At 45.9% G+C, this 25,151-nt stretch overlaps 1 protein-coding gene across 3 annotated transcripts; it reads right to left on the reverse strand.

Annotated features, from left to right (window-relative positions):
- Window positions 1-7,002: 7,002 nt before the first annotated feature.
- CXCL12 (C-X-C motif chemokine ligand 12) lies at window positions 7,003-24,823 on the reverse strand. Of its 3 annotated transcripts, XM_012574532.5 has the most exons (5): window positions 24,651-24,823; window positions 19,697-19,814; window positions 16,223-16,309; window positions 12,712-12,809; window positions 7,003-10,927 (listed from the first exon to the last, which is right to left on the reverse strand). In XM_012574532.5, the coding sequence occupies exons 1-5, from the start codon at window positions 24,709-24,711 to the stop codon at window positions 10,896-10,898; spliced, it is 396 nt and encodes a 131-aa protein (XP_012429986.1). In that variant the 5' UTR covers window positions 24,712-24,823; the 3' UTR covers window positions 7,003-10,895.
- Window positions 24,824-25,151: the final 328 nt, after the last annotated feature.

Here is a 25,151-nt window from a genome sequence, read left to right on the forward strand (position 1 = left end):
AAACCCCACCACGGGTGACCCACATGCCCATCTGGCACAGAACACCTCCTGTGCTGTCTGGGTCCTGACTGCACAGACCAGTAAGGACTAGAGGTCATGGATGTACAGGGCCATCTGAACGTGGGCTCCTTCCCCACTGGAAATCTGAAGACATCTCCACTATTTTTTGCCTGTAGATGTTCTTCCCTATCTCTAAGATGGACAAGATTTGTAATCTTAGGTTTTGCCTTTTTCCTCTTGTTAAATCTCTCCACTCTTTCCGTTCACTCACCACTGAAACCCCAAATATTGTGATGGTAGAAGAACATCTCATCCTTCCTCTATTCTCCTGGCTCTCCTACCTTTTTTTCCTGATGCTGTCAAGGCAGTGCACAGCCTTGACAAAATGGTGAGAAAGAGACACACAGAGAGAAAATGGGGGTCTGGAGGGAGGAGGCAACGGGAAAAAAGGCTGCAGAAGTTTAATACAAAACAGACATAATGACAAAAAATACATTTATGGATTCATAACTTCAGCCTAATTCAAACCCAGAACAGCCCCTGAAGGGGAATGTACATGAAAGACTCATCCAGGTTGGCTGCTGCACTTATTACTTTCCATGGTTTCCAGGCACTGATGTTGCCAGAGCATCCTTTGGGGCACTCTCATACCTTCACCTTCTAACCACTAAGGCTCCCTGCTGCTAGGGACAGATTCCAGCAGCACTGCAGGGGTCCCTCAGAGTTTTGCTATGGCTGCAGGGAAAAACTGGACTTCTGTTCCTCTGAAGTTCCTCTCTCCCAAACCATGGCTGCTAGAAGTGATCAAAAAAGAAATATTTTTTCCTGAGTATGGCCGATATTTTGCCGTTTGTTTCCATTACTAATTGACTCAGGGGAAGTCAGTCATCATAACTTATTGTAGGAAGACTATTTCCACAAAAAATATTTGATTTGGGAATATATTTAATTTCTAAAAGATAAAAACATCTACTTTTGATGTTGCATTACTCTGTTATATTATTAGATCATATTTGAAATAGTGAAGTCAAAACAAGAAATTCTACCTCATCAGAACTACAGGTTTCAATATTATGAAAATGAAACAATTGAGAATTATTGAGAGAAAATGAAAAAGTTACCTCAGAGCACTTGGACTTTCCCACTGAAGTTTAACCAACATGGCCATGTTCCCACTGAATGTTTGGATTCCAAGAAAATCAGCTTGACACAAAAAAAATTGTATCCAGATCTGTTTGTGAGACAGCAGGCAAGAACAGTCCTTCCTTTACTCTCTCTGCTACCTGCTCTCCCATGGGTGGTGGGATTGCTGCTTGGGGTGAGCCTGTGCAGACCCCCAAAAAAGCCCCTGCAGGTGCTGTGGGGCACAGGTGGAGGAGTGGGTCAGGCCCCAGGAGTGATTTGTTCATGTGAAATGTATAATTCACATGAAAGTTGGCAAGCCCTCCAAGGGAAAGGAGGCATTTGAGAGCAAAAGGAAGAAATAATGCTGGCAAGATTTGGCATTGTTTATCTGCTGATCAATACCAGAGAATGATTCCCCAGCTGAGTCAAATATGCTGAAGGGTACAAACAAAACAATAAGCAGCAGATAACTGATAACTTTTCAGAAAATCTAGAAGTGATTGAGAATTTTCTGGTGGAGCATTCATGCAATTAAAAATAATTTTCATGAAATTGAAGTTTTCCAATGAAAATTTGCAGAAAGTTGTATACTCTCAGCTGGTCATCAAATCATAATATAAAGATATCAGATTAAACTGACCTACTCCCAGACTCTGCTTCATGCTCTCAGTATCTTTCATGAACTTGGTGCTGTAAAGAAACTATAAACCCCTTGAAACACCTTTGGCTGACATGTTCCAATAAGTCATAGATGGGCCATGAAGAAGTGCAGTATAGGAGATGTAGGCTAGCCTGGGGAAGCCAGGGTTGGGTGGATTGCTGGAACTCCAACTCCTATCACTCACTGTGACATGTAGGCAAAGCCAACTCTCAGTCAATTTGAGCAGAACAATTCACTTTGTCATTTCCTGAGAGAATCCTTTCCAAACTGTCCATTCCACTAGAAACGTGATATTCAGACTATTTCTATCCTGCTTTGGAATGCTAACAAATGTGAGAGTGTTGGGAATCCCTCCCTCTTCCTTCTGGATGAAAACCTAATTTTGAAGCAGCTCTGGGCACTGGGCAGCACATGCCTGTGCACAGCATGGGAGCCACAAACTTCCAGGTGCCCTGCTCCTTGTGCCTCTCTGGCAGTCATCACCATGGAGGGATAATCCCTTTGAGGGTTTCAAAGAGAGGTGGAAATGGAGTGGAAATGTTGTGCCATTTACTTCTGTGCTCTGTGAGGATTTTCTGAGTATACAGGTTGTTCATTGCAGTCAACTCCCCTTTACACATTGACATTAAGGAAAACCAGACATGAGAGATATTCATGTCACGAGCATTGTGTGGCTTTTATGCCTCCTCTGCCAAGCCAGCTAGATTGCTGAAGGCCAGATGGCAATGTGAGATACGCGGCTGTAAATCATGAGCCTTTCACCAGTCCCACAGTGCAGAGTGAGCAGAATCAGGCCCTCCCACCCAAGACCCAGCATTGCTGGCGATGTAGCAGGGGCCTTCCATTTGTTTGCAATTAGGTGCTGGCACTGGGAAAGCCCTGAAGTCACCATGGTCTCTGGGCAACAGATAAAACTTTTGTTTTTGCACAGACAAAAGGTAGAGCAGGCCAAACCAATGCAGGGCCTGTGAGCGATGGGAAGCCTGATGAAAGGCCATAAAGAATGTCCAAAGTCAGCAACAAATAACATGGCAGCAGGAAAGAGAAATCTTAAAGTAGTTAGAAATGCGGAAGGAGGGAGGGCAAGAGAGGGGAGAGGAGGGAGGAGCCAGGATGGCTGGGTGCCCAAAGCAGTGATACCCGGGTGAGCACTGCTAAGACACACATGGGAACAAGGCACGTGGGGACTGTGTGGAGTGAGCCACACAGGTCAGACCTACTCATCTCCTGCCTGCAGAGCATCCCTCTCCAGGCTTTATCTGAGTAACTGAAGGACTGGGAAGCTTTGTTTCTCCTTGTCACTTCTCCAGTAACTTTTTACAATACTGCTCTAAGGAATTGAAAAACTTCCTGTCAACCAAATCTTGCATACGTTGAAAGAGTGGAATGTGAAATGAGATGATCTGTAGTTCTTTACTTGCCTGAGAAGCCATCCCACGTCTGGTGTGATTCTTCTCCAACACCCAATGAAGTGATAGAGCCTTGCATCTTTGCAACATGTATGCTTGATTAAGAGCCTGGCAGAGCAGATCTTCGACCATGAAATCTATCAGGTAGGGACTGTCTTTATCCTTCTCTGTTTGTGCAACTCCTGCATAATAGGGCTTGTCTGAATTAAAATAATGATGGACTGAAAGAAAATCAGACAGGGAGATGGAAGAGTAGGAGTTTGCAGGCAAGAGTAGGAATTTGGAAGCTTGTACAACACATATATTCTGGAAATGCCCTTGGAATCTCCCTCCCCCATTTTTAGCAACACCAGATGTCTGCTCTGGAGGTCGCAGGGGGTGGGGAGGATGGTACCAATCCCTCAGTAACTGGGTTGGGGTAGACTGCTTAACAGGCAATAATGCCAGTAGGAGACTCATTGGAACAACCAGGCTGCAGAAAGCACTGAAAGCAGCTACAAGGACCTTAATTTTGAATATGGACACTTAGTATGAATAGTAGTCATCCCACTGCTTTTGTGGCTGTAGATCAGGCATAGACAGTTGGATTTCTATTTGCATCCATACTATTTAGTTTTTGAAAGAAAGACCTATTTCCTCTCTTTTTTCCCCTTTTGCACATATTTTGTGCTGAACTATTTTGCTAGTGCTCTGCCCTGTGGAAAGGCTTTAATTTACAAATGCACTAGGCTATGTAACAGGGCTTGGCATTTGCTTCCTTAAGTACTCTACCCTTTGTGTAGGAATGGTACAGTCTGCAGTGTTTAAAGTCTCTCTCTCTCTGGTGCTCAGAGGCAAAATAGATAGAGTGTGCTAGATATTAAACTTGTATTGACTGTTTGTTTTGCTGTGGTACTGTGTGGAAGGACTTGGTGATCTGGGTTTTGTTACACACTCTGAACCACATCCAGAAAGTCCTTTCTTCAGATTTGCTGTTTTATAGGCAACGTACAAACATGTTTTACCACAGCCAAATCTTGCAGGCACGGCAATAAATCATGCAGCACACTAGGCAGCTGGAATTGATTGTGGATCTTTGGGGTGGAAGAATCACACATATTTTAGAGATTTCAGTGAGCTACAGCAGCATTTTAAACCTCTGTCCTTCTGTTCGTAAGTTGTGCTCTTCCACCTCTCAGCAGACTGGGCTAGACTTCACCTTCTGTTCCAGCCATGGTGGTCTGACTTGGGTCTGCTGAAAGCCTAAGGCAGCACGCTGGTTCTGCAGCTCACAGAGCCAGTGTGCCCAGGTTTGGCTCTCAGTGTGCTGGCAGTGTGAAGGCAGCAGCCACAGGTAATTTTCCTTGGCAGCAGTCACAGGTCACCATTTTTCTTTGGCAGCTACTGTGAGGAATGGCTGGCTGTGGAAGCAGGACCTGGGAGCCATGCGAGCTAAGGATGTGCTGATGAGCCAAAGGGTGTTGCTGGTGCAGGCAGGGAAGACAGACTGGACTTCACAGCTGGGAATGAGCCCAAGAGCATAAAAGACAAACAGCTCTGCAGCAGCAGTCATCCAGCTCCTCTCCAAAAGGATCCTGCAGGACCCTCAATCCTGGTGCAAAGAATGGAAATGTCCTTCCACCTCTTTCAGAGATTAGAAATGGATGGCTGGCCCTAGCCAGGGAGCACATGAGAGATGTGAAGCGCAGTGATGAGAAAGCAGGAGGAAGGTGCTGACAATGGCTTTAAATCACCAAGGTTTTACCATTCAGCTGAGAGGAAAGAGAAGGTCCCCAAGAGAGCCAGAGGAAAGAACAAAAGACAAATAAGGGCAAGAGGCAGAAAGGACAAAGACAGAAACTCAGGGAATTCCTCCAAGAAAGATCACCAGTGTAAGCAGTGTGATCCAGAGGGCACCTGTGTGAGCAAACCTCCCCTCCCAAAGTTGGTGGATGCATGGACCCAGGACAGGGCTGCAGACTTTCCTCACTGCCATGCCTCTTCCCCTGCAGCTGGAGGGCAACCTTCATGACCAGAAATAGAAGCCTCTTTTCCCAGATCTGTCTCCTGTGTAACAGTTGGAGTCATCCTCACCCCTGGTCCAAGGGGCTGGGATGGCTGATGATATGCAGGTGTTATTAATAACACAGGCTGAGGAATGCTCCCCTGGAACTGGGCTTTCTGCATACAGATGTCTGAGGCCAGAGGGATCTTCAGCTCGTCCTGTCTGACCCTACTGGTAACAGGGGCAAGAGATCTTCACCCCATGTCCCCTGAGAGCCCAGCAAGGTATGTATGGCTAACACAACAATGGCCTTCAGTCCTGCTAGGAAGGCATAGGAAGGATCAGGGCTTTCCTTCCCCCTCTCTTGGGGAATGTGTTCCAAAGGCTAATCAATTCCACACCTAAAAATCTGTTTTCAGATTGAATTTCTCTGGCTTCAGCTTCTAGATCTTGGGAGTTTTGTTTTTGTTTTTTTTTCATTTTGCCTTTGCTAGTCTCAAGGCTACATATTTGTTTTTTCTGAAAGACTCTTGGGACAACTTGAGAGCAAGTGGCTTTATAGAACAGGGAAATGCTCACTAGAAGCTAGGTGTGACCCTGATCATGTAGTATTCAAGGTAACACCCTCAGTGGTAACACCCTCAGTAGTCCTAGGGAGCAGAGGCATTTACCATGCTGTCCTCTGACCAATACCATGCCAGGACCTAATCAATCCAGCCCATAATTAGTGTCAGGATGGCTGAGGCCATGAATGCAGCTGATTTCCTTCAGCTTGCTAATATTGGAAAGCTGCCTATGGAGAGAGCCAGATGTGCTAATAAGATGGGCTCACCTCCAATTCCCCAGCAGTTCACAGACACATTGCTGTGGTGCTGTGCTGAGGGAGTAAGAACCAAAACTTTCACATTTGAGAGAAAAGACCTGATGAAAGGCACAGCAAATGCTCCACAGAACATGGGGCCTATGCTTAATATGAATGTGCAATTTTGTAGCTAATTACCTCCAATGCATTTTGCGGTGGCCTGGGAATCTCTCACTGACCATCTGCACTCACAATTACCTACTAGTTTTTCATAAATGTCTTAGTAAATAATTGATGGGTTTGCAAAGAGGTCATCAGCCATCTGAGTTTCCTTTTTCCCTTTTTTACATGCCTTTTGCCTTGCATCAATTTGAACAAAAAAATATTTATTCATCAAGAAACTCAAAATAGCCCAAGCACTGTTTCACTGTTCTATTAACCAATCCCTGAACTTTGCTCCAGCCAGAGCTGTACACAGTGCTGGATTCACCTGTGTGGCAGTAGGTGTACAGAGCAGGACAGGCTCTGTGCCCTGGGAAAAGCAGCTCCAAGGACAGTGTTGTTCACATCTGCTCTTTTGTCAAATGCATCCCCTGTTACCCCTCATGCTTTTCAGAGAAACCTTCACCCACCCCTCAGCACAGATGATGATGGCATCTCTGTTGCTGGAACAAAACCAGCACACAGCTCACAGTCCCATTGAAGTCAAACTGCTGCAGGAGACAAGTTTGGGGAAGAAAAGAGTAAAAAAGAATACAAATAAAGAACTTTGGGGTTCTGTTTTGGGAGCAAATGGTTAAGGGTTTCCTTTTGAAGATGTCACATTTCAATCTGCTGAGCTGCTGCTCCCTGCCTGATCCATGGGCCCTTTACCTCAGGTTTCCTGGCAGAGAGTCTGGGCACTGGGGCTATATGGAGACATCCTTGAAACTGGACACAAAGTACATTTGAATGTTTTTATGAGTGAAGATTGTAGCTGTTCATTTGTGAGGAGAAAAAAAAAATAGAACCAAGCAAAAACTTTATTCAGACATATCTTTTTATTAAGAAAATTTTAAGTGCGTACACATTTATGTGAGCAATTACAACAATATAAAAGTGTTTATTTTCAAAATTTTCTATGAAAGGAGTAATTTCAAAAGCATAATATAACTCCTCCATAAAAGCTGCCTTACAGGAACACAAATACAAAACCCTTTTCACATTATTTGGGAAGATACTTCTTTTTACTTAATAAAAATATAAAGTACAGTATTTACCACATTCTGACAACACAGAGTTCTTAAGGAATGAAAGATGGGAGGTTCATGCAGCCCTTTTATCATGATACATGTTTTCTTATCTGTGGCAACCAAAGTTTCATGTTTTCAGACAAGGATTATCTTGGTGGGATGCAGATTAAGAAAACATAATCAAATTTTAGGTGATGAGTTTGCAAAAAACCTTGACTGCTATAAATCACATCACTCAGAACAAGTTGCCAGAGAAAAGGACCTTCTAGAGGCTAATAAAGGGAAATTGGCAACAAAAATTTCTATAGGAACTGCATTTTCAACAAAATTTGAATATTTAACTTTGAAAAAAGCTTTCATTGCAAAACAAACAGTCACCTTTGCTCATACACCTTAATCAAAAACACATCGAAGTCACCCTTCATTTCATTCTTCCTCAGGCAGAATTCAGATAAGATATTCATACATAAAGGTATAAAGCTAGTATAAATAAAAAATTGACACAGCAATAAATACCATCTACTCTTAAAATTGGGATTTGACAGCTGCACATTGAAAATACCCACATGATGATTTCACATTCATGGAAACTGCTTTTCCAGCATGGTTCAGTGCTATCTCTTTCCCCCCTGTTCACATGTGGTCACTACCTCACTCCCATCTCCTTACGCTTCCTTTCCCCGGCTCTGTCTTTGGTGAGCAGTTAATGCAGGAGGGAAAAGCAGCTGCTGTCCCAGGTGAGATGCTGCCAGGGCTGCTTCTCAGCCTGCTCTGGTCGTGGCATGAATGGGGCAAACCTGGTGCCCTGGGGCAGCCCAGTGATTGATCCCTCTGCAGCAAAGAGCAAGGCTGCTCTCCACCCTGCATCATGCAAACAATGTCAGGCTAACAGCAAAGCTTCCCACTCAAGCTGAGTTTGGTCCAAAGCAAGAGCAAGCTTTTAAAAGGTTCTCACTTAAGTCTCTGGCCAGGTCTGTGTCACCTCTGCATTCATGCTGTGCTCAGCCTTACCCGGGTGAGGGAGGGTCATGCTGCTGGCCCCTGAGAGCAGCCCCAGGCTTGAGTGGTGCCAGGTATAGAAGCGAAGCATCACCAGCACAGAGGTGTCAGGGCCCAGAATCTGTGTGGGCTGGGGCAGACAGCCCCCAAAGCACCACACAAACACCTGGCTGCAAAAGGTCCCTTGCCTTCCATGGAGTGCATTTTCCTCCTGCTGCTACTCATGCATTTTTCCCAGGAAAAATGCCCTTGCTTTAGCAGTCCAGCCCTGCAGCCCCTAGAGAAAGCTGACAGAGCCCCCCTTTCCTGCAGTACCTCCATTGCCTGGGGATACTGTCCAGAGCCGGGAGCCTGGGTTTGGCCGGGTGCTTCAGCACTGCCCGTCTCAGTGCTCCTGTCAAAGCAGTAAGGTGGGGTTGGCAGTTCCCAGGGACCTGGCCCTACTGGTGCTGCCCCAGATGTGCTCCCTGTTCATGAGGACTGCAGCAGAGCACAGGCAAGGCTGTGCAGTCACATCTACCTACCCCACCTTCTCACCAGAATGCCAAAGCTTCCCCTGGAACAAAACAGTCACGGCCCCGACCATCGTGAGCAGGGCATGCTGCTGAATCAAAATCAGAGGATTACTTAATTTTCCATTTACTGCAATGGGAATCAGACCTCAGGCTGTCCTTTGACAGAAGTTATGTGTGAAAGATACACTTTCCTGGGTGACTTTTTCTGCAGTCATTCTTGGCTTAGACGTTCACATGTCCACCTCTGGCAAACCACTGGCAAATGCAGGTGCATGTGTGGGACAGGGAATGGAGCCTAGGATATCAAATATAGTCCAGGGAACATAGAAAAAACTCTGGTTTTCTCATAAAATTCCTTTCTTTCCCCTTCCAGGAGAGGATCTGATCCTATCTGATATTAAATCAAAACTCCAATCTCATCAAGTACAGTGGTACCAGACCTTTCAAAACACAGACACAATATACTTAAAGCACCAGGCTGATAACAATAAAAAAAGGAATGTCAAAATCACAAACACAAATATTTTAGGCACAGCAGTTTGTTTCTGCTTTAAAGCAAATGAGGTGAGGTGTTCCCAGCTGAAGGCCTCTCTGCAATATCCCTGTTTTGCAGAAAGGAAAAGACAAGATTTTTACCTGAATCTACATGGAAATAATGGAGTCCCTGGATAGCCAAAGCACCTCTTTGGCATTAAAGATGCCTACCACAAAAAGGAGTGTGAAACACTCCTCTCAGTGCTCCTGACACAGGCTGCAGGGAAGAGGGAAGATTTCTTTTGAATCAACCAGCTTAAAAAAGACAATCTTACAACATTTTTTTGTTTACAATACAAACACAGATACATACAAACACAAGCATTGTGCTGCACAAATGTGCTTCCTCCCAGATCTCAGTGCACAGCATGACATGATTATTGCAGTGCTGCAGATGTCTTTCCATACCATAACAGATATTGTGTATACAGGAAGGAATAAGGAGAAAGAAACTTCTGGCTTAGGGGGTCGGTGCAAGGAGTGGTGCCTGTCCCAGGCTGTGCTTTGCAAAGGGAATTCCAGAGGCTATCCTGTTCACCAGCAAACCCATGATAGCTGGGGAACTGTGAGTGTTTGCCTTCATTTCCACCTCTCCTTCCACAAACTGCACAGACCTTCTCTTGCCCCAGGCATCTCTTTTCTCCTAGATGTGGCCAGATGTCCTCTTCTGGGTATCTCCAGAGCAATCAGGGATGTGATTGCCCTCAGGCAGGAATAAATCTCAGCCTACTTCAGTGCAAAGCCAGACAGGCAAGCTGAAGTCGCCTCCTGCGGATGGGTGGGAGATCCCTGGTGCATGGCAGCGTATCTGACTCCTCCAGCAACTTGCAACATGATCGTGTTTAATAACCCATTCCTTTTGTTTTTTTCTAAATTTATCATCAGAAACACAGGAACATAGGAAATGCCAGATGACATCAGAACTGTGTTGTGGCTCCTGATACACACAACTACTACAAACCAAGTATTAGCACCTTGCAACACCAGATGTGCATTGATCCAGCTGTTCACAGCTGTCAGCAAGGGTTCTGATCTTCAGAGAAGGGCTTTAGCCCTGTAGCCCTGAGCTTAATCACTCACCCAAAATATCTGTAAATGCCACTCAGAGTAATGTTGTCCACAGTCATCAGTCTGATGCTTTTAAGCCTTCCTATGTTCTTGGCCTCTATGACTTCTGGAGGCAAGGAATTCCACCACTACTTACACAACATCATTGCACTGTACAGTTCATGTCCTTCTAGGTTTTAAACTCCAGGAGACTTGCATGAACCAAAACAAAGTTAAATAAAGCAGGACCTCTACACAACAAAGGAAATAAAATATTTTATAATAACAGGGTTAGTTTAATTTGGTATCTGCCCCCAGTGCTAGGTAATAAACCAACCTGTATAAATTCATATTTTTCTCAAATAGTTACATCTTACTATATAAAAATAGCACTATGAAAGCAAGCCAATTTGTGCAAGGGGAAAAAAACCAAGCAAAAAAAACCCCACCAAAAACAACCAAGAAAAAAACCTTTGGAAATGCGTGAAGCGTTGCTTTTGTGCTGCATGTTAGCAGTGAAATGTATTCATTCCCTAATACTGGTTATCTGCTCTCTGGGTCCTACAGTAAGAAATCCTGTAGACGGCTTACAATGCTTGCCTCTTACATCTTGAACCTCCTGTTGATGAAGAAGAAAGTGAAACACTATTAAGGTTTATTTCAGTTGCAAAACCTTTGCTATCAGGCCTAGTCAAACAGCAAATCTGTGTCTGGACTAACCCAAAGGCAGCCCCTCCAACCAGTAATTGCTGGGCATTTTGGGAGAAGTTCTCCACAAGGAGCTACTGGGACCCAGCAGGGCAAACCCAGCAATGGGAGTTATATTGGGCAGGTTGTGCTCATCACAGTTAGTAAGGTGTTCAGAACTAACACAGTAGGAAGGCTGGCTAGAAAGCTTATTCTGGACTTGAAAGCCAGAGCAGAGAATTATCGGTGGGCAAAGAAACTCGGCAAAAAATACAGCAGGGAAAGGAGAGATTAATCATTTGTGAGCAGCCCCAGTAGCAGAGCAAGTGGCACTGGGAATGCCTCCTCTACCTGCTCCTATCCCACAACTCTGATGGAGACCACGGACTGCAGCTCCAGAGAGTGCCAGGTCTCTGTGAGGATGGAGGAATGTAGAGGGCAGCCCATGCTCTGCTCTTGTTCGGCTCCCACCGTGGGGTGGCTGGAGAGTAGAGGCAGCTGGTGTTCTGCCAGCCAGGAGCCACCCTGAACCTCCCTGCCCTGGCACCTCAGCTGCTGTGAGCAGCTGGGGGCCACATCAGAGCTGGTGGTGACCAGCTGCCCAGGGAAGGTGAGGTGACAGGCAGGCAGGCACTGCACAGAAATCCTGTGAGCCCTGAAGGGCTGAGGTAGGGAGCTCAGGTGGGGTGCAGACAAATGGAGTCTCCCATGCTCAGTGTGAGCATGGTACCCAGGAGAGTGTGGGTTAGGCATCAGAGCAAAGTGCAAGTGTCTCATATGTATGGTTCACCCAGAACAAGAAGCTAGTTTGTGCTGGTGGCCTCCAGGTTTTGCCTGAAGTAACCTCTATTCCTGCTCCAGGCTGGTCTTAGTGACCTAGATGAGGTCACCAAGACTGAATTACAAGTGTCAGAGGGTAAACACCAGGTATTCAAAAACTGATCTCTCAGCACGTGTTGACAAACACCTCTTCCAATACCTGCTGGACAGCTAGGGCTCTGTGACCACAGCTAGAGACTGTGACTCCCAGTAGAGGCAGTCTCAGAAAACTCATATATGCACAAAGACAATGACTAAGCCATGAGGAAAATTTTTCCTCTGAAGATAACTTTTCCAATATCCCACAGCAGTAACCCTATTTCTCTTGGTGCAGAAAGGCAGGACAAACCACCCTTGTGAGGAAGAAAAACCTGGGACATCCAGAGCATTGGCATATATAACACCATTCTCTGGGACTTGCCCAGCATCTCCCAAAGGAGAGGCATCCACCAGTCACCCATGCACCACATCATGTTGTCACCACACGGTGCTGCATTTCTCATTAAAAAACACCAGTGGCAAATTCACAGCTGTTAGAGTTTAACTCTGTCAGTTTGATATTGGAGCTAAAATAAATAGGGTTCCCAAACCTTTATCCTGTTTTTGACTTTGTCTCTGCTTCAGATTTATTTTGGTCTCTTTGTGTGTCCATTTTCACATTTTTAAAATGGGAAAATCATCCCACATCTGTTGTAGATAACCTTTCCCCCTGTTTTGAGAGTTTCATCTATATAATACTCTTTTGCTGGAAGTGGAGAGATGTTATCCTCAACAAATATGGGGGGAAATGGAGGTCTGGATAGGCTAATATATTTTCCCAAGGTCACATAACATGGTCAGTGGAAGAGCAGGGACTTCAACCTGAGGTGTCCCAGCTCAGAAACTAATGCCTCCTACCATTCTTTCTCCCTGGAGACTTTAGTGGTGTTGCACGGGAAGGGCAGAGTGGGCCCCGTTTCTTCTGTTGCTTTTTTTTATGAGTGCGATGACGTGGTCTAAATTAAAAGAAAAATACAAAAAAAGACTGCCATAAATTATCCATATACAAAGGCCTCATTCGCATTTATCTTACGGTTCCTTCACATCTTGCTGGCAGGGTGCAAATGTAACATCCTCTTTCATATGACCTTTGTCTGAGAGAAATGTGAGACAAGTAAAAGTGTCCTGGTGGAAGAACATTTGCAAACTCTGAGGCCAGAACAACCCTTTTACCCAAAATACCAAAGCTTCCTCAAATGCCTTCCAGAACTTCTCAGCCAGGAGCCTCACCATCCAAAAAGTTCCCCCTGAGGTACAGAGGAAGCAGAGGGGGAGCTGGATTTCTGGCTTCCCAACCAGCATTCCTGCTGACATCAGCAAGAACCAGTGGCTACTCTGAGGGGGTTTTAAGGCATTTGGTGTCTTAAAACAAGGCTGTAAAAATAATCACCCACATTGTCCTCCTTCGTGTGGGGCCATCACCCAGCACACGCTTGGTGGAATACTGGGAGGTTGTTCTGGCAACTTGTATTTCATCTGTTACTTACAAATTGTGTTAGAAATTAGGAAGAGCTGCCACACCAGGGTTTGGAAGGCAGAAGCAGGGCTTGGCTGCCAGCACAGCCAGCCCATACACATACAGATTTTCTTTTCCTTTCTCCCAGCTGGCTTAATGGAAAGATTTTTCCCATGCGACTTTGTTATCTTCTCCAAATCCATCAAATCTCTCCTGCATGAATGCAGTAGCCACTGAGCTTAATGGACTCCGGCATCTTGAAGCAAGGGAAGCTCTGAAGTGGGACTATATTAACATGACAGTGGATGAATGTTGAATGATGTTGGCCACAGCAGCTGCACAATGGTTTTTAAAGCCAGTTAAGGAATTTGGATTCCTGACAGCCTGAATGTTTTACTGATGTCTCATGTGTATATTACATGGAGATGTGATGAATATAAAGCAATAATAAATGCTAAGCAGAATTAGCGAGCAAAATTCCCTAGTAAAAAACATTTCTGGTTTCATATTTAACTGTATTGGACTACTATTTTAAGAACTTTGCCCTTAGCTGAAGATTGTAACACTGAAGATATTGAAGTACTGGTAGCGATTAAGATGTCTTCACAGTTTGGATTCTACTTAAGCAATTACAAGAGCCCTTTCTAAAAAAGTATTGATTTTATTCCAGAAAAATAAATTCCCATGTACAATTGGGTTTTCATAACATGAAACAATTAGCCATTTTATTGCTAGTGCATATAGGGTAATGTCACATTTCATACAATTTCGGTACACGTGAAAAAATATAATATATGGCTGATTGAAACTGATAGCTACATTAACATTTATAGATCTATATAGATTCATTTTACAAGCTGTTAGTAGTTTAGAGGGATATCGGTGTTTTAAACTACCAACATTCATATGGCTCCAATTCAAATATATGAATTGTTTGATGCGCTATAAATATATTCCAAAGCACATTTCATTGAAGAAGTCAAAGCTGTGCACTAAATATATCAAAAACATGCCTGTGAAAATGCTACAGAGCCCTGACTGTCTGTGGAGCATGAAAATGCCACTGGTGCTAGCATTACTAGTTGGAAAATGAACACAATGCCATGATTACAGGATTAGGTGATGGAGATATATGCTTTCTGTCATCTTATTTCATAAAGCTGGGACCAAATTCTCTCTTGTTACTGAATGTAAACCAGGATCAATCCACCAAATTGGCAGAATTGCTTTTGTATCAGCATTTGATAAACAAAACCCAGAATCTGGCTGGAGATCAGGCAGACTCACTGGTTTCAGTAGAGCTGGTCTCAGATCTTCACTAGTGTAATGAGAGCAGAACATGTTCCAGCTGAGATGCTCCCCTAAGTCAGACAGGCACAAAATCATATTTGCCCAACCTTGCAGATTCCTAAAACGCCTCCTAAGTCTCAAGTTGGGGATGATAGCAAACAGAAACTTCAGCAGGTTTTCCCAGCTTGTAAAACCAAGTGGCTCAGGTTCCTAGGATATTCAGCATAGGCCACATCCTGCTCTTAGGTTCAGTCGTGCCTAAACCCAAAGCCATTCTGGCAGCATTAACCTGGGTTACCACTGCAGAGAATTTGTCCAGAGGACAAAAGGGCTGAGTGCTGGCAGCAAAGAAGGCACTGAGCATCAGATGAGATGGGAGGAGCTGTCAGGGCTGGAATCACATTGACTTAGTTAGCTGACTTCCTTCCTTCTTCCTCCTCACTTTAGACCCCAGAGCAGTCCCCAAAAGGGACACTTGGAGGAATCTCTCTACTTCTGGTGGTATTTTCCCCCTTGCTTATTGTAAAACCACTGGGGCCAAAGAATTTTTTCTTTTTTAAACTCTGACCCTTTTTTGGCAGATGCATTTACAAAGGAAAGTGGAGACTGTGCAGGTACCTGTGCCCTGCATCTGCCCTGGGGTCATACCTTCCCCAATAATACTTTGTTTTTGCAAATGATTGGATTCCAGCCCTGCCTTCACCCTACAGATGTGGGAGGACAAGGTTCAGCAGGGTTACAGCGCAGTTACTGTGGGGTGGGAATGTGATGGCAAGGGTGGCAGGGATACTGAGTGCACAGGTAGGCTAGCTGGCCAAAATGTTGCTGCTGGATCAACCTCAGCCCAGGGCACTGGGCAAGCAAGGGAATGCTTTGTACCATCATTTGGTATGTTCCATCTTTCGGTGCTGGAAGGCTGGAGCCCTCCCCTGCAGTTCAGCACAAAAACGTGCTCGGTGCTGCTCTTCTCAGCATATCATAGAACAGAGATGGGCTGAGTCCACCTCAAAGTAGACATGATCAACCATTTTCAAGGGGAATAAAAATAGATTTAGAAAATCTGAATTTGCCAAGTGCGGCTGGTTTTCCCCCGGTATTGTGGGAAAGAGTTATTCAAGGTAGCTCATCGTGCCTTGGCCAACATTAACAGCATTCCACACTGGGCAGCAGAGAAACAATTTTTAGCACCAAGAATCCCTAGGCCTCAGCTGCCTGTGCAAGCAGACACCCAGTGTAACATGGAGAAGGGGCTCCAAAGACACCGGAATGATATAGATTCTGAAGTAATTGTAGTTTGGCTGGGGAAGAAAGGGCATTCAAGGAAGAATTTTCCTTGGGAGAACAGCTTTTTTTTTTTTTTTTTTGAAGAGGATGAGTTCGGAACCCCAGAACATACTCATTAGCACAATTTTTGCCTCAAACCCTGGCAAAATTCTTAGTTTAACATCTAGGATATATTAGAAACCGTTGTTTTAATACAAATTATGTCAACTCCAAACCCTTCTTTGAAACAATATCAGATTCTACAAGTATTTTGTCCACATGGTAAAAGCCAGCCCTTAATGTTCTACCCTTTAATAATTCAGGATGTTAGCTGTTAAGTCCATTTGTCTCTTGCCTTACTTGTTTAAAGCTTTCTCCAGATATTCCTGGATCCACTTTAACTTGGGATCAATGCACACTTGCTTGCTGTTGCTCTTGAGCCTTGCACTGCCAAAGGAGAAAAGTCAGAGTGAGTCTGGTGTGCAAAGTTCCTCAGCCCACACCCATCCCCCCCACTGTGCCTTATTTTCCTTGGGTGCCAGTGCTGCTTTTGGTTAACCCATGAAGAGGATGAGTTATTTCTCCCATCCTTGACCTCCCTCACCTATTATAAATATCTCTGGCTTGGAAACCATCTGTTTCCTTTGACAGGCTCTTGTGGTCTCTACTGGGAATCATGTGAGAGTGGAACAGACAAAATTTGAATCTAGGACTTCCAGTTCATAACTGGACTGTGAACGAGTTCACTGCCAACAGAAAAAATTCATTTGGAAATACTCACATGGTAAATTAATGTAATTTTTGCAAGTAATTGATTAAGAACAGCTTTTGAATTCAACCCAAAACTGAAGTTGGGCATGTTTTGAGGACAGACACCTCATTCATGTTCTGAAAGAAAGGGTGTGGTCATTTGTTAGCTTTTTGTTTTATACGATACTGAATTAACAGGTTTCAGGGAGGAAGACAACTGAAAGTACCATAGTGCCAGAGGCAAGTTTCCCCTCATGTTTTCACTCAGCATTGGAAACAAAGGCAGAAACCCCCTGAGGGGTTTCTCCTGGATGTCCAAACTGCACTTCCCAGAGCAAATTTTTTAGCTAATTTGAATTCTCTGTGAATTTGACACTTGGGCTCTCTGAATCTTTCATTCAGAAACAGGACAAATAGCTTTTCATCAACAGGTTTCACCCTCCAGGGATCTCAGGACCTTGAAAGAGCTGTTATCTCCCACATTCCCTGCAGCACCCTGCCTCTGCCCCAGCTGCTCCAAAATTTCTCCCTTAACAGCCTGCCTGCCTTGGGAAAGTGCAGAGAACAGCAATTTTATAGAAGTGCCCATATGAATAAGTTCAGTACTCGTTTAAACATTTTCTGGATGAAAGCCATAATGTTCCTCCCTTCATAAAATGAAATCTGCAGAATATAAAACGATGGTGTAAGAAATAAGAGGTCAAAAAGGCTCCCTGGTCTGAAGTTATGCAACAACACAGTTGTAACATAAACACATCAAGGATCCATCCTACAACCCTTGCGCCAGTACAGAGATGAATAGGCCTAATTCAGATTTCCCTTACAGCAGTGCCAAGCTGGAGCATTTCCAGTTAAGCGATACCAACAGTGTGTAAAAATGGATTTGCTGATGTTAGCAATGCCTGGGAATTCTTAAGCTGACCTCACAGGGTACAGAAGCAAAAGCACACGTAACCAGTCTCCAGCCACATTCAACACAATTCCTCTCACCTAATACTGAGACACTGATTTCTTCAGACATTCATTTCTGAGCCTGTCAGCCCCTGTTCCATGTGCAAGGAAGAGACATGGGAAATTGTATGGAGTGCTTAACCTGGATTAGTTTAGGTGTCTACTTGCTAAAAATGCTCATTTCCCTGTACTGAAAAGTAAGGAAAAATTTCGTGTGGAGTTTGTAGCAAGCAGACATTGACAGGAGTTCACTGGATTTGGAGAGATGATTTCCAACAGAGTGAAAGACAAAAGCCTGCTCTTAGGCTTTTTGTTCAAGTATAATTCCCCTTAACTAAAAAGGCAAATATACTTCTGAAAGAACAAACAAACAAAAACAAAACAACAACCTAAACAAAAACAAAAAATCCCAAACAATAAACCCACAAAATACTTTCAAGCAGCTCTATGTTTCACTTAGTTCTCTCTTCGTGAAAATGGCAGCTTTTAATTTATTAACGCCTTCGTTGTTTAATGCAAAATGAATCAAGATGAGAAGTTAATGTGTTACTTTTGATTGATTTCATCTCCTGTTTTGATAAAGGCCTAGTTTAAAGTCATATTTCAAGGGTATTTGGAGGGATGTATTAAGTACCTTACTTGTCAAAGTAACAAAAACAGAGTCAACAATAGGTTCATATGTTCTGTGTGTACCTCACACAAACACATTTGTGTCAGGAATGGGCAAGAATGTGAGATGTTTCTGTTTCTGCATTTCGTGCTCTTATTTATCTCTAATTATTATAATCCTATGTTAAGAGATAAATATATACTCTACCCCATCGTAAATGCTGTCATTTTCTTGAAACTACTCCAGAAAATTCAAAATCATCCAAAAAGCCTTAGCACTGGGATTCTTATGACATCACTGACAGTCCCAGAGCACAAATCCATGCACTAGTGCATGCTTGCTGCCAAAACTACTTGTAGGTAGAGATTGGAGTTAGTCACAGCTTGTTTTGCCATTTTTCTTAAAGGAAATTATTTCTCAACTGAGGCTTGCATTTTTCTCACTGCCCTCCGCCAAATCCTAAGGCAGAAGCACATGATAAAACGTGTATGATATACACAGAGTGGTTTAAGACAGAAAAAACCCTATACTAATAAAAATTGGTTCATGAATGGATGCACGCTTACAAGCATTCCTGATCAATCTCGTGAAACCACATCAGTTTTCTGAGTGCAAAAGTTTTGGATGACAAAAATTGATTTTTACAGCATTTGAGTTGTAAGAGGAAGGGCTCAATATATGGGTCAAAGACAGAACCAATAATGGGATCGCTGCACAGAAACCAAACCCAGTCCCTGATACCCTCTTATAGAGGTTAACAGAAGCTGAGAGTAGTAAGGTTCCCTTTCGATGAAAAGATGAATGCTGGGCTGTCTTTTTTTTTTTTTTTTTTTTTTTTTTTAGAAGGATTTCAATTTTGAGAAGGGGTCAGCCATGAAGAAGTGAACAAAAAAGACCTTCCTAAAACATACACACACAAATCTACAAAGACAAACAAACAAGCAAAATCTCAGTGTTTCCTGAAAATGAGGGTTGCTTTTCCAGCAAAAATAAAGAGGCTATTTTCCACTGGGAGACCATTTTTCTGTTCTGCCACAGTTTACTGAGTCAGTAAACGCCTGGCAAGCATCCCTAGATGAAGCCATCACATTTCTAGGCTCTGTACCTCGTGCAGAGGACACATTAAATACAGGAATTCCTTTTGCTTGTTTAGCTCCACTCCATGGACAAGTGACCCATTAGAAGACTCAGATGGTTATGAAGTTTTTACCCCAAGGTGTGAAGATCTACATCCAAGGCAATGGACAGCCTGTCTAACATTCTTGCTCACATGCCCATGGGGGAACAAGACACGAGATTACACAGTGATAGGGACATCCCAGAGAACACAGCTGGGAAACAGCAGCTGGGCTCCTTTACGTGGGGTAAAGCAGGGTCCGGATGTCTCTGACACAGGGGGTGAAGAGATGAATTGGGAGTCATGGCATGAGGCAGACTGAAATTCAACTACCAGGCACCAGCTCTGCGACGCTTCTTTTTGACACCCCAGATTTGCACCCAGCGGAAAAGAGCAAGAGACTTACACGATCTGAAGTGAGCAGTTGGGTGTGGAGAGGATTTTGAGGTGTTTAATATTGGCTCTTGCCACGTTGCTCTCGTAGAATCGACAGGGACATCGGTAAGTCAGGCTGACGGGTTTCTCTGCGGGACAGAGGGAGGGAAAGGACACGTTACCTCTTGCAGCACAGATACACCGGTCAGGGTTTACTGCAGCAGGGCTCACAGAAATAAAAACCTCCAAATATGCAGGTGGGGAAAAAAAGCAGCCGAAAAGCTGTAGCTTTGGGAGAGCATTTGCCCACAGCTCAGAGCACAATTCATTCAGCTCAGTGCCCAGCCTTTCAACAAGGGTGCGTGGGATTTTGGAAGACAAAGAAGAGGGAGAGAAAATGGAGATAAGTAAAATCGAAGAGATTAGAATAAGGAGCCGCGCCATTGTACAGGGATGCTCCCCGTAATTAGACAAGATAAAGGCCAAAAGAGGAGGCACTTGTCCTCGGTGTTGTTCTACTCAAACGATTTTGACCCGAGGCCAAATTAGAAGGTAGCCAGAAGAAAGAGATGAATTCCAGGGAGCTCAGATCAAAACGGCTCGGCTCAGGTGCAGGCTTTTCACAGGGGACTTAGTGGCTACCGAAAAGCTCTGGTTTTACAGGCGTTCCCAGGGCCCAGCTGACCTTTCCCCACCGCAGCCAGCCCCGACTCCCAGCAGAGGTACCCGCACTCTGAGGTGCGGTCAGAGATGCCAGATCCCAGCGGTTTCACATAAGACGCTTGGGGTCTTTTGAATTTCTAGCCTGCGGCTAAGTAGGGCAATGGAGGAGACAGTTATCAGCCACGGCGTCCTCAATACACTATTCAGGGGCCACCAGACTGGATGAGAGATCTGTCACTGGCATCACTAGGGACAGAATTAAGTTTAACCTCTTAGGCTAAAAATCTGCCATGTATATGCATGCAGGACTGAGAAAAGCAGCCTGGCGCCCACCACAGCCTCTGCTACCCGGTTTCTCTATATGGGACAACTTAATTACTAGCAATCAAGGGCACCGAAGTAAGGTCTTCATCCGGACTGTAAGTTTGAGAGCTCCATGCACAATAAAACACAAGCACAGAAGCCTTGTCTGGAAGTCTAAGACATGCCTAAGATTTTAAAGAATTTCTCAATGGAGCAGCTTTCAGCCTCTGGGAGGTATTAAATTCATACACCTAACCCTTAAAATCTAGCTCAAGCTGTAGATGGTCAGATCTATATCTGGCAGGGCTTGAGATCCCATATGGCAATCTGCCATCCTGTTTGTTTAGCCACACAGGAATACTTACAGCATCCAAGCCCAGTTCCCTTTCAAGGCAAATGGGGAGATAAAGAGCCGGGAAGGGCTTGGAATTCCTAAACAGCTGTCTAGAAAGGTGAGAAAAGAGACAGGTTTTCAAGTGCAGCTGATCTACATATATGGCACATTTATCGATGCCTGTCTCTAGCACACATAACCACAGACAACAGGGTGAAACTGGCCCGTCCTGAGGAGGGAACCTCCTTTTTTTCCCCGGTGTCTCTACCAATAGATGAGGCAGAATTAGATCCCACAAGAGAGGAATTAATTAGTAGGAATAGAACTTCTCCTGATGCACACCCGAATTTGGACTATAAATTGAAACAATTGAAGGACTTTTCTATCAGTTTTCTGCCACTCCAAACAGTGGTTCCATCTATGAGTTAATAATCTGCAAGGGGAGGAGGAAGGAGGGCTACAGAATGAGTCTCGAGAACATGAATTGGACTGGCTAGTGCTAATGTGCAAAGGAGTGAGGAAGGCACTAGGATTTCCCACTGCAAATCTGTGCCTGATAACTACACATCTGTGAATTTGTATTGGAAAGGGAGGCTGATACTGAATACAGTCACACAGCTCTCAGCACAGCTGCAGTGATAGTCTCTCTGCAAGCTTGTCCCAACCAAGTTTAAGCCAGCTTTAACTTAAACAACGTGCGAGAGATGAACTGTTCAGATGCATGGTTTGATAAAGAAATCCTGTCCACTCTCAGACTCGAGGTGGGATTTTCAATCCCATACCATTTGAAATCAGAAGCAGAGAAAGTTTAACCATGACTAAACACATCTGTACGTCCCAAGGTTGTTTCCTGCCCAAGAAAAGGCATCTAGCACAGCAAGGAAGAGGGAAAGCCCCAGTATGAGTGTGCTGTTACCCCAACGTGCAGTGGAATGACAAACCCCCTCCCAGCACAAGAATTCCTTTGGTATTTTTCGTGTGCCTTTCTTGGTGGTCAGGAGCAGGCACTGAGCTCCAGGGAGTGGCACCCACTGTCAGCTCTCTGTGTCCCCAACAGGGAATCAGTGACTCCTGCCGCTGCTCCTTGTCTGGCCGTGCTATCAACAAGGCTCAAAGCCAGGGAAAACTTGTGCATGTGGCATCTTCAACACATGAACACCTATCTTCCAAAAGCAGGAGAGGGAAGGGGCCGTTTGGAGGCTGTAATTTAGGAAGAGAACATTTATGGTCTTACTCTGAGGCTGACAAACAAATTCCTGATCTCTTCAAAATTTGAAAGATATTGTTGCATGTACATTAGAGCTGATTAATTAATCTACCAATTTGTACTCTGAGTTCTCTGACATCTACCAAACACAGCACAAGCTGAAGACATTCTCTCAGTACAGCAAATTAGTATAATCTGTTAATTGGCTTATTACATGAAAACTTAAGAGGTCTGGCACATTTGGTTCACATGGACGAATAGAGTAAAAAGTTACAGAACAGCTAGATGCTAATTTGACATCTCAATGTCATTCCTTCAACCTAATTTTACTTAGACAAAAAGAGAACATCTCCTTTGGCCTGGACTGGAAGTTTGTGTTATGGAATTTTTAGAAGAATAAAGAGTTTTATTGTTTTCCTACTCAAACTGAGTTTCTTTGGCTCTGAACACCTACTTTTGCTGACAAATTCTCTCTAGAGACAAAGCACACACAAAGTGCTCTCACAGAGTGGCCACTTGTCAGTGCTGGACAATGCCTATTTCATCCCACAGGGATCTGTTTCTCTTTACCCACACTGAGACTGGACAGCAAGGGAAGAAGTCAGTAGCCAGTTCTGCTGCAAAGTTATCAGTAACATGCTGCGTGGACTAGGAAGCTCTGGATGCTTGAATAGAGAGGGAAGCTATATCCAGGAAAGCAGGCTGGACGTGAACAGACAAAACATTCGAGGAAATCATTTTACTTATGTTCAGCCTAGGGTGCATTTGTCATTCTCAGGAGATGTTTGATAATTTTTAAAGTGTAGAACAGCTCCATTTCCCTGGAAAGCGAGGCTGGGATAGACAGACAGAGCTTTACCAGGTAACTAAGAAGAATTCAGAGCTCACCTGCTCCCCAGCACAAGGCAGCCCTGCGAGCCTTCATCGGGATCAGGGCTGAGAGTACTTAATGACATGCAAAGTAGGCAAAACCCTCCACTCTAAACACCGAAAGACGGTGGGGTCACTTTCCTTACACTGGTTTCTCTCCAGTCCTTGTGGGCCATTTCCTTCCTCAGGTACCCAGGTCCCCACACTTATCCCGCTGCCACCAAAGGAGAGCAGCCGCGCTGGGGGCGACCCGAGCAGCAGCTGGGCAGCTCTGCCGCCTCCCAGCCCTGAGCAAAGGCTGCCAGCGGGAGGCAGGGAGAGGAGAGCCCCGGTCCCTCCCTCCCTCCAGACCTGCGCTCGCCCCAGAGACGAGGGACGCCCGCTCAGGTACCCGGGCACCGGCGGCCACCGCTCGGCAGCGGTGACATTGGCAGCCGGGGCTGGAGCTGGCGCTGCCACCCGTGGTCCCCCGGCTCTGCCTTCTCTACCTGCCGCTCCCGCTCCCCAGCCCGCAGCCCCGGGCCGGTGGATACGGCGGGGGCTGGAGCCCACCTGCCCGGGATGTTGGAGCTGCTCCAGGGCAGCGCCGGCTCCGTGTTCCAGCGGGACGGGGCTCTTGTGCGGAAAGGCATCGGGAGATTTTCGGGGAAAATTAACTCTCTCAGGCTAAACAAGGAGGGCACCGGAGGGCATCCTCTGTCTCCCTGGGTGGGGAACACCCAAGTTTCGTTGACCAGAACGGGAGAACAGAATGGAAGCGGAGGTTTGAAAACCCAGACAGAGGACATTCGACAGGGGACAAGAGATGGCAAATCTTTGCCAGCCGCAGGAGAGTCCCGAGAGGTTGCGGGCAGAACCCTTGTCCCGCCCGGAGCCCCGGGGCGCAGGGCTCCCCGCGACATGCGTGGTCCGAATGCAGAGGCTTCCACAGAGCACAGCTGGCAAAGTGACCCGGGCAGATGTGCTGCCAGCGGGCTCCGGGCGCCCCAGGCGGGACGGCGGGGACCCAGCGCCGCCAGCCCGCCGTGCCCCCCGCCTCCCGCACGGCAGCTCCCTGCGCCCCCCAAACCTCCCGTGCCCCGCGCCGGGGCTGCGGTAAACTCCTGCCTAGAGACCGCTGTGGCTCAGCTCTGCCCTGACTGAGGAAAGATAGATCGCGATAGGGGACAGAAGAGGAACCGAACAACCGCCTGTTTCTAATTTCTTGTAACTTTTGGGGTAGGGATTTTTTTGTTGTTAGAGGGAAAGTCGATATGTATATTTAGCAGCCAAACCACCTCCCTGCAGACCGAGCGCTGTTGAAAGTCTTCCCCCAGACGACTTCAATCTGGGGCGAGTTTGGCAGAGAGGAGCGCTTTGGCCAGCTTTTTGAAAAAAGCCAGGGAGGGATGGAGGAGAGCGAGGAATGGGAGCCTGTCTGCTTCCAGCTTTGCACAGCCATCGCTCTTCTGGCTCACCAGACACATCCGAGGCGCGGCCGGGGCCGAGCCGGGAGAGCGGTGCAGCTGCGAGGAGAGGGGGAAGAGCAGGGATTTCAGCGGGACCATCGCTCCCGACGGGGCTCCCGGCAGGAGCGGTGCGAGCGGCGCGGCCCCGCAGCTCACTTACCCTCCGAGAGGGAGATGACGGCCAGGGCGAAGGCGAGCAGCGCCAGGGCGCGGAGGTCCATGCTGGGCAGGCTGGAGGACGCGGGCAGAGCTGCTCTGCTCGTCCCGGCGGCCGCGGCGCTCTGCTGGCGGCCCCTCCGCCCCTCCCGCTATAGAGGGGCCGGGGGCGGGGGCAGGAGAGCCAGGGGGAGTAGCTAGACTGTGATTTATTGCCCGTGGCATGTTATTACATCCTTCCTCCGCTAAAAATGGTTGGAAAGAAACCAAAAGAGCGAGGGCTTCTCGCTTCGCTCCGTCAGCCTCCCCCCAGGCACAGCGTCTGTCCCCACGGCTCCGCGCTCCGAGCGCCCCGCGGGACCGGCGGCTCGGGGCTGCGGCGGTGACCGGTCGGTATCACCGCCGCCCCATCCAGCCCCAGCCAGGGGATGTTTATTCACCAAACTGTGTTGTTTCCTCAGCAAACTGTGCCACCCCGGCACGGCGGCTCCTGAACCAGAGCTGC

The sequence above is a fragment of the Taeniopygia guttata genome, chromosome 6 (genome assembly GCF_048771995.1).
Source record: "Taeniopygia guttata chromosome 6, bTaeGut7.mat, whole genome shotgun sequence".
Classification (NCBI taxonomy): Eukaryota; Metazoa; Chordata; class Aves; order Passeriformes; family Estrildidae; genus Taeniopygia; species Taeniopygia guttata.